Consider the following 11,335-nt stretch of genomic DNA (forward strand, 5'->3'; position numbering starts at 1 on the left):
TTGTACAATCTCGACCATCGGAATACGGACAAGTCTCACGCGAGGGGGTCGGTGGTGTGTGGTCCTGGATCACCATCACTCACTCCCAGGGTTACTGTAAGCTGCTGATGTGCTGATACCCCTCGCCAGTATGGGAAGCTACCAAGCCGAGCCGTGCCGTGTCTATCATGCCACCTTCTCACTCATCCTGACCCTCACCGGTCGCCCGAATCCTGTTGCCACAAGGGAGGGGGGGCTCGGGTACCTTTGGCCGGCGAATGGCAACCAACATGGGGTTGGCCGCGGCGACGGCCGGACGCCCTCCTTTTTAGGGAACACTGCCGCGTCTAATGGATCAGCGGCGTTGCGCGGCCTGGGATGAGATGTCCTCATGCAGGGCGCGAGTGTACAAAGACCGTTCTGGCGAACGGGCATGGCTTGCTGTTGGTCTGTTGGTCTGTTGGTCTGCTGGCCGTGTTGGTCGTTGGTCTTGTTGGTCGTGTTGGAGAGGGGGGAGAGGAGGGAGATCTCGCCATGCTTTCCCACAAGCAGACGAAAGTGGTAAGCGTAGGCATTTGTCTGTACTTGCGCGTGATAATAATCCGGTTCCAACATGAGTCCCGAGCGAGGCAGAACCGTGCTTCCCGTGCGTTCCGGTGATGTCGCCCGCCATTCGATATTTCGTTGTTTCTGGTGTCCACAGCAAATTTCCTTGTCATGGAGGGCTCGGTAAAGACCAATATCAACAGAGAATCATCTCGAAGCCCTTGCCATGGTTAGCCCTGCTTGGGCCACATAGTAGTTCCGATCATTACACTGCACTACACCGCAGGTAGCACGCAATTCAGCTCATCCCGGGCGGGCCTCGAAAGACTCGGAAAGAGCAAGAGAAAGAAAGACACGGGCGAATGTCCTTGCAAGGAAAGGAGGAAACATGTTTCCATGTCTCAAAACGCTCTCAACCGGCCGCATCGTTGCTACATTATCAAAACAATAACACCAACAGGCCAACGGATTTCTCCTTCCGAATGGGGCGAAACCACCGACCAGCAGCTCAACATCTCCAGACACCCCAGGGTTGAACGTCAAGCTCTGAGTGGCAGAGGCTAAAGATGCGGAGAGATAGAGAGAGAACGCGAGAGAGAGCGAGAAAGCGAGAGCGGGAGAGAGAGAGACGGTTGACCAGCCCCCTCTTTTTTCCCTCTCGGACCAGGGCAGGATACAAAAACTTCGTAAAGCCAGAGCCGGTCTGCATGGCTGGTTTAGCGGTCTCCAGGGCTCTAGTCAGTCATTCCACATGGCAGCCATGCAAGCCCTAACCCGCGGATCTCCACACCGGATCTGGGAGCTCTGCTTCCGCGAGCCCTTGGCGGCCGGCCGTCATTTGCGCGTAGCGTGATTGCAAGGAGTGAGAGAAAGTGGGCGAAGGGGAGTGAACAAAACGAAAACAAGACCGGGGTAGAGGGGAGGGAGGCCGACAAAAAGAGAACAGGGAAAAAAAAAGAGAAAAAAAAAAGAAAAAGGCTCGGCGTGGGCCTTTGCTCGTTTCTTTTTTTGAAGCTTCGGCGGGTCCTATCGAGATTTGAGGCACAACCAGGGGCATATAGTCTCCCCCCTCCCAAAACCGAGATGCAAAGGACCCCTCCGACAAATCGTTGACAGTTAACCAGAGACCGGCTGTGGCTGGTGATCGGTTTTCACTGTGTCCTGATGTCGCCAACGGTTGCGAGGTCATATCCAGAACATCATGGATGGACGAGTGTTAGGGGGGGGGGGGGGGGGGGAGAGCGTCCCGAGTTAGTTGCAATGGCCGGGGTACAAAAACTTTAAACCGGACGAGAAGGGACTGGAATGAGTGAGTGTTGTTATTGTTTTCGTTTGTGAACCCGAGCAAAGCGGGACCCCCCGGGCGTTTCTCTTCCCCCTTTTCCCCACGCGAGGCCGTCGACTGCGGCAACGGGGGGTCCCGTTAGTTGCCGAAGCTGTCCGTCTTACTGTATCCGTACGAATAGAATAGTCTTTATCTCGTCAATCTCCGCAGCCTTTAGGAGTCGCACTGCGTCGAAGCCCAATCGAGCCCTATGCCACCCGCATTGCCTCGCCTAGCCGCCGAGGCAGCATCACGAGATCAGGTGCCGTGTCTGAACGAGACACTGATTCGTCGTGTTTTGGTCCGGTATGCTTATGCGTCCGCTGCGTGTTGACATATTCGGCAAAGGCGAACGGTTGAAGGATCCGCCTCGTTGCAGCTCCTCATCCTAAAAACCCCCCCTTCCGACGTCACATCGCCAGTCGAGCTGGCCAGGTTGCAAATGTTGCCGCTGTCCACTATGTCAGGGAGCAGATGCCCACCTTCTGGACAGAACTCAAAAACTTCAGATCACTCACGGCTTGACGTGCCATTGGCTCCGTCATGGCCAAGTTCCAACAGCAACCCCTTTCAGTACAGGCAGTAAGATCGCGTTCGTGCACTGCTGCTAGACACTTTAAATTATCGACGTCGCCAGGTGCTCAAGGATCCCCCTTGACCATCTCGAACATTGTACGCGTAGTCGTCTGCTCCTCGGATCGTCGTTGGGGCCGGGTGTGGTTCAAACTCGACTCCAGAGAAATGACCCGAGTTAATCAGCTGCATTCTGGAAACACGAGAAGGAACCCCCTTCTCCCTTCGTCCTTGTCTGTCTGTCTGTCTGTCTGTCTGTCGGTCTGTCGGTACAGGTTACCTGTAGAGTGGCAGCAAGTACACAGTACGCTGAAAAGCGATGGGCAGCCTTAAGTTCGCAAGCCAGTCCGAAGATGGACAGACGTTGCACACATTGTGACGCGTATGCAGCAAGGCTAAAAATCGACATGGAAAGCTCAATTGTCGGTGGACGGGCTACCTGTTACCTGACACGCATGGCTGTTCCCGCACGGAAGCGGCATTCTTTCTTTCAGTTCAGATAGAACAAGACGCCGCATCAAGCTCCAAGGAAGCTTTCGCCTGTTGCTGCTGATGCTGCTGCCATGCAGGCCAAAGCAGATCTGGCTGTTCTGTGCGTCAATACTCGGGTGTGTGGGTGTTGACGCTTCTTTTGAATGGCTAGAAACCCCTTCACCGTCACTTTCGGATTGACTGCCGAGCGCCGTTCCGGCCCTATCGCGTTGTTCGTTGGCGGCTTCTGGGCGGCCGATGACCTGCACGACGAGTTTAACTCGTGAGTTTCCAGGGGAGCGTGGCCGCCCGCGACGTTTGTTCAGTCCAGCTAGACCATCATCTTGGCTCGCTGTTTGTTGCCCACCGCCTGTCTACAGACATCGGTTTCGGACTGCGACGATGCATGAAGAGATGGCCGACGATCGCGGAAAACGTCCAACGTCTCCTGTCTTTGCTTGTTCTAGGCGCACGCCATTGCTTTGGCTTAACATTCGGGCTACCCAGTAAAGTTCAGATGCTTCCTTGTCCGGCAGAGACAGCAAGGGACGCGGCAGGCATCATGAGGCCAATTTGGAATAAAACAGCGCGGACTCGGTCAGTTTGGCATCGGCACAAAGGTTCTGTGAATGCTCGAAGCACTTGACCGCCGCCCGGTCTGATGTGCAAACACCCAGCCCTAATCCATCCCTCGCTTGAAGCTCACGTTAGGCCGTGGTTTCGTCGCATACAACTTCTTTCAAAGAGGATTCTGGCTTGAGCATGAAGCACGTGTTGTCCTTGACATTGGGGAATCGGAGGAATCGGAGGATGGCTGAAAGTCCGACAGAAACCCTACCTGTCTGACCTGTTCCCCGACCATCCCTGCCAATTGCCTGATTCTGCTCCGGTTGCTTCGGCCGGAGGGAACCGGACAGCTCGGTCCTGTTGACCGTCTTCGGGTAACCATTGACCTGACCGGTCTTATGTCTTGCCAAACCCCCATCAGCCCCAGCTGGCCGTGGTCGGTAGGTTCGTGGGGTAAATGGCAGAGCGCCCTGGGTTGATGCACGCGCCGAGTAATCGAGTAGCCGTCACCTTGTTGGCTATAGACATACGCCTACGTGTGCTTGCGTGTACAGGAATGACTACGTCCCTGGGTGTCTCCGTGCCGACACGCATTCATAAGATCCCTTGCAAAACTGTACGACGTGGGGTTATCGTATTGTTGGCAAGGAACTGTGACCTTGTTGTTGTGAGCCCTCTTGCGCGGGATCCGTGGACGAAACCCCTTGACCGTTGACAGCTTTCAAAAATAAGCACAGAAAAGCCGACCTGAAACGGCCCTCGTTAACGCGATATACCCTTTCCAAGACAGACGGACTGTACCTTCCTCACATCTTCAAGCTCGAGGTGTCTGCAAACCATCAGATGTAGGCGAGGCACCTAGCAACCTGGTACCTTGGAAGGCGTCTGTCGAGGAAGGGGGGAGCGAGGAGAAAAGAAAATGGCTGCGGTCAAAACCGCCAACGCATCAAAGTCCGATTAATTTAGGGGAGAATGGGTCAGATGGTTGGGACTAAAGGCGGGCAATCCGCTTGATCTGCAGTGGCATGCACGAGCAACGGCGAGGACAAGGAGGTCGCCAACGAGGATCGAAAGCCGCAGGCGTTGAGTGGATGGATAAGCATGCATGAGATGCAGAAACGGCAACACCTCCCCGCTCTGGTCGATGTCCGAGAAACCCCCATCCGATACTAGGTTCCCTGTGTGCTTAGGCTATTGGTACTAGGGGGGGTGGGTGCTGTTGGAGCGGCTGTCATTAATGAGGCGCCAGGGCTGTAAATGTTGCGACAAAGTTCGACGGATTCCTTGCCCGTGATACGTAGTCGTGTGCGGTTGGACATGTTGAGCTTGCAGCCGTTGATTGTTGTTGCCTTTCACCAGCATCCATCTCAATCGCCGCGACTGACGATTGGCAGCGGACCCTAGACTTTTTCTTGCCAAAAAGACAAAGTTGCCATTGAACGAAGGGCAAAGGAAGGACCGGACGCAACTTTGCAAGCTAATGGGCGGCGGAAAAGGGGACTGATCTGCGAGACTGAACTCTGTGACATGGTGACATCTCCTTTTCGATCCTTGAGACTGTTCGTCGGGGTCATTGGGCCCGGATGATATGAAATTCGTCCTAGGCATGGCGGAAATGCGAGATTTTGGATTCGCTGGTCAACCGCCAAAGAAGGACGAGCAGGAATAGGGCTAGCAGCGGCGATCGACGGGGGGGCGCTGTGTTATGGCATGTTTCACCCTGGCTTGCCTCCGCCAGGTGATTTGTTCGAGAAGGTCTGGAAGAAGCCGAGTGAGTGTGGACAGGCATTGACGACGGGTCAGGGCATCCCCCGTATCTGTCTTCTCCCCGGCGTGTCAGGGGAGGAAAAGGGAAGGTTGCAGTCGACGAGCAATGCCAACCCCCCTCGAGGGTAGAGCGATCACATTGTGCGTTTGATTTGGTTTCGAAGCATTCGCCGGCAGAGTGGACTACTGCCGCGTAATGTTTGGACTTAACATCATGCTTCTTGCTTGCTCCCTATCATCTTTTTGGTCCTGCTCGGAGTCGGTCACATTTGCGTTGTCGCATCCAGATGTAGATCTCAGTCGGCCGGCGATGGACGTTGGATGCCGGACATGACACTGTCTCGACCGGCAGGCCATAGTCGTCCCATTGTGAGAGACACAGTACCGTAGCAAGAGCGCTAGGACCAGGAATTCTGGCAATTCAACAGTGCCGATCGTATGTCAGCCAGTCGCAGGCCTCCATGTTGTATTCTTTGTTCGCGCCGTTAACTAGACACCTGCAAACACGGAAATGGCAAGGGTTGTAGTGAGTGCCCGTGCGAGGAGGCGGCGGATACGGCGCCGCAAGTCGGAGTCCCATCCGACGTGCGAAGGCTGGGGAGCGGTGACAATTGCCCATGTAAGGGACGCTTGGGTTTAGGTCAACATTGCTACTGTTGTCTGCCTCTTTCGCAACCAGGTACGGATAGTAGTGACTTTCAACATGTCGAGCAAGGCTGCCCAAGGTGTGATGTATCATTAGGTGGGAACGGAGAGAAAGTCATGGTTCGTTTTCTCCCAAGACGAGATAGCTCTAGCATGTCTCTGCTTAGCGCCGCTCTTCGAAGTAGGGGGCACCTGTCATTCCAGGGGCGGGCGGACGCTTGAAGGTGGTGGGTGGTTTGAGCCGCACCAGAACGCACAGAGCCTGCGTCGAAAGAGAAAAGGTATAGCAGACATGATACCATAGGGACGACGGCTTCGGATGACTTCGGACAGGTGAGAGCGGGGTTGACCAGATGCTACCCAGGGTAAGAGTGCCCAGAGTCGGCTTCAGTCTTAGTGTATGTATGTGCGCACCGAGTCCGACATCAGTTTCGAGAGAGGATCGCCGAGTCCCGTTGGAGACGTAGTGAGGTGTCGTAAGCGGCGGAAGCAAAGTAGCCAACGTAGGATTTGCAACGGCCGTAAAGCTTTGTCTCTGTTCGGGGTGGGCTGCATCGCGGGATGGAGCGAGGAGGACTAGATGGCGCAGGTCTGACTGCCACTTCCGTGCCGCACTTTGCATGATGCTGCGAGACGGTGAACTTGGTGTGTCAACTTGCCTGGTGTCTGTTGTGGGTGCGCATGTGAGTGCTAGGTAGACGGGCCTTGGCCTTCCGTGGCGGCACCAACGCCTCGATCCGAACCCAACGGGCTAAGAGAAGGTAAAGTACGTAACGTTTGTGTTTGATGCTGTTGAATAATGATTGGGCCCACAGGCTCCGTCATTGGCAGCTGGCTGGGGGAAAAGACTGACGATATGAGAAGAGGCACGGCAAGTGTTGTTTCAGGCCATTGCTAGTGTACGCGCGAGCCATGTCTTGAAGTGTTTTCCTTTCGATGGCTGCTTCTGTCGAGAGTGACGAACTGTTGCCGGGTTGGAGATGGCAATGGAGCAAGCAAGCAAGCAAGCAAGCACCAGGAGGCCAAGACCGAGGAGGATGCAATCGGCGCTGGGCTGGAGAAACGAGAATGGCGTGCCGTTCTGTCCTGTTCCATTCCATCACTCATGTGAGACGAAGCAGATGGACGTTTGTTTGCTCTGGCCATGCAGTATCGACAGGTCCACAGTGTTTCGACGAGACGAGGAGCAAAGGCTACCCGGTACATGTTCTCTGTATCCGTACAGAAGAACGTTTCATCCATGTCAGCCAGGTCGTCGCCGGCAGCGAGCGAATGCATCTGATGGTGGCCGGAGGTCAGATTCCGAAGGCGTCAGACTCAGAAAAAGCGGAAAGTGAAGATCTTCGGCCTGCCTGAAGGCAAGTGGATGAAGCAGTACTCTCTAGGCCGGTTAGGATCAGAATCAGAATCAGTTATGCCCGTCTGGATAGTGCCATCTGATGTAAATGAGGGGGGGGGTTAGCCGTTCCCCGTCCCAACGTGCCGTCCGTTGTCAGGTATTCCTTACCTACCTTGACCTCCGGGCTCTTGGATGCTCTGTGATGATTGAAATATGACTGAAGTGAATCAGCCAATACCTATCTGAGTACCTGAGGAAGGAGAAAGGCAGGCAGTGTGCAGATACTTACCTACCTGCACTAGGTGTCTAGGTAGGCAGCTCAATGACATGGCGAGGGAGGTACGTGCTTCGTGCCCGCCCGCTCCTTCTGTTCTTCTGCCCCATGCGCAGGTACGTGTAGACTTTCCTACCTGCTGCACAGTGCACGTTCGCACGCTTCTCTCTTCCTCTCCCTCCTCCCTCCTTCGCACTTCTCCATCTCCTAACCACCTTCTCTCCCCCTCTCGTCCCCTCCCCTTACCCCCCAGTCCTCGTCTTATTCGGAAAGAAGGTGTAAGTAAGGTACGTACATCTCGCCCTTTTTTTTCTTGGCGTTACAGTTCCCGCCCACTGCTGCTGCTTGAAGTGGATAAGGGCGGGTGGTGCCCGGCGTTCGCCTCCACACCACGGGCGTGCGGCCCTGTCATCTCCGCTCTCTGTCTCTCTCTCCTCACAATTCCACCCGGTACGTACCATCGGCTCCATGGACCATCGGTGCTCCTCTCTTCTCTCCTGCTTTTTTGTTGCCTGTCTGCATCTGCTGCATTGGCTGCATCTGCATCTCGCACAACAGAGACACAGAGAGAGGCGTGGCCCCTCCAAAGGTACAGACGCAGTGTACAGAGTGCGGAGTACTTCCTCTGCTCTGTACGAACCAACGAATACAATTCATTCCTTGCCGTGCATCAATACAAGATTACTTGCCTTTCTTTCTCCTTATCCACCACCACCAACACCGCCGCCGCCGCCAGCTACACCACTCCCTCCTTCCTGTCTCTTCGCTTCTCACTGTCAACCCCACCACTCTGACATCGCACAACTTGTGACCTACTTCACCTCCTCCTCTCATATCTACTTGCTCCCCTCCTCCACTTCCCCTCTTTCTCTCGTTTGTGTACTAGAAAAGAGAGAGGTTGCGGTTATCTATTCGGACCCTGTCATAGGCATACCCTGCTCTGCCCACGTCCCTTGCTTTTTGCCCTTCCATCTCGCTGTTGAGATCGCCAGAGAAAGAGGGGGGAAAGCCCACGTCCAAATCCCTTGCGCTGTCTACTCACATAAGAGTAACATCTCACCTCGCCTCTGCAACCACTCCTCATCGATTATTTTTATTCTCCTCTCCGCCTTTCCCTCCCAGCGCTAGCGGCCTCAACTAGCGTCGTTGACCCCCAACCGTGACGCCAAGCATACGAAGGCCACACAGCTAGCTACTTAGGTACCTACGAATACCTGCACCTTGCCCTGGACACTTCACTTTCACTTTGTCTTGGAAAACGATACCTCCACACGGCCGCATAACATACACTACTGTCTACGCATACATCGGTCGACCTTTTACATACTTCTTTTATCCACCTACCTACTTTATATCTTACTTATCCTCGTTTCCCCTCGTCCGCAATTCATCCCTCTCCCGAAGCTTAGAGACCGTCCCGCGCAGATCTCGCGTCGCCCTCGCCTTCTAGCTGCCGATCACCCTCCCACAATCACGGCTCCTTTCCTCCTGCCGGCCCCTAGACCCAAGTCTCTCAAGTCTAGACCTGTTCGATCTGGTGCTGTGTCTTCCTTCTCCTGCCGCCACAAATCCGCCGCCGCTAGTTTCGATTCTTTCTCCCGCCGCCCGCTTCGAATCCAAAGCCTACGTTGCCAAACAGACACGCCTATTTCTCTCGGCACCTCGCATCGGGCATCGACGTGAAGCACATCTGCTAGAGACGTCCACAACGTCTTGCCTCGTCTTCCCTGCTCCAAAAACGCCCTCCCTCCAGAGGGACACACCAGCGCTTGCTGGCGGATCATGCTTCGCCTATAAGCACATCGCCGATCTCCTCGCTCATTCCCTACCTTCCTCATCGTTGAGTCTGCGACGCCGATTACTGCCCTGTGTTCCACCGAACAATCCTTACAAAACCTGCTACGCCTGTCACTACGTTCTACCGTTGGCAACAACTCGATCTAATACTGCCCAATCGCTGCACATATCAGACGTTGAGTCTACACTCGACGTCCCATCAACAAGTCCGACACAGGCAACCCACGACCGAGAGAGGAACGCCTTGTTCTGGTCATGGATGCCCTCAAGAACATCGTCAACAATGTCCCTGAATGGTTGGACCGTCTCGACCAGCTCGGGGAACAGATCGACCAGCGTCAGGTTGAGCTTGCGGCACTGGGCGCTGACAAGTCGTCGCGCTCCATCAAGAACCGCGGGTCAACCGAATCGCTGAAGCTCAAAGACGAAATACCCAATGATGTGTCAACACCAGCCGACGAAGCTCCCGCGAACGAGGCGAGTACCCAACAACCCGTTGTCTCCACGACGCCATCTCAGAATGGAACAAGAACCAACAACCATCCTTCCAGCCCTAGCAGCGGAACACCTTCGGCCCTTCAAAAGCAGACTCGACAGGCAATGGCTTTAGCGCAAGCTCGCGCCCGGGCTGTAGTCGAGAAGAGACCCCGCCCGTCTTCGGTGCTGTCAAATGAGGATGACGCTCCGGCCAAATATCGCTCACGGAAACTAGTTCTCGTCTACTACGACTCGTTTGTCGAAAGCTTCTTCGAGGAGCTGGTCAAGTTTGTATCGGCAAGTCGGAATTTGATGCGTAAGGCCAAGATGGCGGCAAAGGTGGCTGCAATACGCCGTCTGGCAGAGCGAGAGCAGCCCGACGAAGACGATAACATCGGCGCTGGAGACCTTCAGCCAGACACTACCGATGGTGCTGCCACCGCCTCCGACGCGCTGCCCTCCCTGCGTTACATGAGCACAAGACGAACGGGGCCTCCCAACGGTCGAAATGGCCCTTCGTACACTCGAGCTGGCCAGGGGGGTGGTGCCATGATGAGCGAAACCGGGCCAGACGCTTATGACGAGCTCGACAAGTGTCTCGAGTATATTCAGAACCAGTCTGAACATGCCGCTCACCAATTTCTGCGTGATGGAGAATGTACAGAGGAAATTGGCAACATTCAGCGGCGTCTTGCCGAGACCAAAGAGCTGGCAATTAAGGAAATGGCACGAGTCGAAAAAGACGAACCCGAGCTACTGAGGGCTACCAGCGAGGCCAACAAGGTGCGGACTCTTCGACCGACGAGCATGCGCCGCGAGCTCACGGCCGGCAAGGACAGCAACCCGCCCTTGCCTCCCAAGAAGCTTGAAGTCGACTCCAATTTTGAGGTGGCGGAAAAGGCGCCAGCCAACGACAAGGCGGTTGCCGTCGACATGTCCAAGCCTTTGGAGGCGGGCATTGCGGCCATCGAGGCGGATGATGAGGGGATCGACGACATGGAGATCACACTACCACCCAGGTTGAACTATCGATCTACCAGGGCGATGCGGAGCTGAACACAGCCCCGACTGGATCCGATGACCCATATAGGGAAACATGTTTTCCTCATCTATGTTAATGACTGATACGGCCTCGCCCGGATGTAGAAAAAGAAAAAGAAGGAGTGGTGGCATATGGGGACTAAAAATCACTGGATGAGAAAGTGTGACTTTATCCAAAAAGGGGAAGGAGGGGCACGTAGGGGTTGCCGATGATATCTGATCTGAAAAACACAAATGCATAGCACAGCGTCTGTTGCTTCTACACCACGATTCGATTCGCATCGGAAAAGGTTGCTTTGAGTCGTGTACTTGTATTTTGGCGCGGGGTGGAGTGGCCACTGGGCATCTGAGGTGGAAACCCCATTTGAGAAGGAGACAAATGAACGAGACAGGGAGAAAGCAGGTATTTTCTGACCGCCGAATGTGCTTCAACAGGCATGGAGTCTTTGGAGGTTGTCAGATGTAGTTTCCAACACACACTAGTCTAGGGCCTCGCGCTCAGACGGATCAAAGGAGTCAATTCGGAACGGCTTTT

General features: G+C 54.8%; 2 protein-coding genes across 2 annotated transcripts; one reads left to right on the top strand and one right to left on the bottom strand.

Moving 5' to 3' along the window:
• Positions 1-6,035: 6,035 nt before the first annotated feature.
• On the bottom strand, positions 6,036-7,150 carry CDEST_10808 (uncharacterized protein; the record flags this gene model as incomplete). The annotated part of the gene is made up of 3 exons (XM_062926964.1): positions 7,096-7,150; positions 6,837-6,958; positions 6,036-6,623 (listed from the first exon to the last, which is right to left on the bottom strand). The coding sequence occupies exon 3, from the start codon at positions 6,492-6,494 to the stop codon at positions 6,036-6,038; it is 459 nt and encodes a 152-aa protein (XP_062783015.1). The 5' UTR covers positions 6,495-6,623; positions 6,837-6,958; positions 7,096-7,150.
• Positions 7,151-8,194: 1,044 nt separating this feature from the next.
• On the top strand, positions 8,195-10,896 carry CDEST_10809 (uncharacterized protein). Its single transcript, XM_062926965.1, has one exon. It carries the CDS (start codon positions 9,538-9,540, stop codon positions 10,813-10,815), a length of 1,278 nt encoding a protein of 425 aa, XP_062783016.1. The 5' UTR covers positions 8,195-9,537; the 3' UTR covers positions 10,816-10,896.
• Positions 10,897-11,335: the final 439 nt, after the last annotated feature.

This window comes from Colletotrichum destructivum, chromosome 7, assembly GCF_034447905.1.
Source record: "Colletotrichum destructivum chromosome 7, complete sequence".
NCBI lineage: Eukaryota > Fungi > Ascomycota > Sordariomycetes > Glomerellales > Glomerellaceae > Colletotrichum > Colletotrichum destructivum.

Coding starts and splice junctions, on each gene's coding strand:
- CDEST_10809 (XM_062926965.1), top strand. CDS start 9,538: ATGGATGCCCTCAAGAACATCGTCAACAATGTCCCTGAATGGTTGGAC.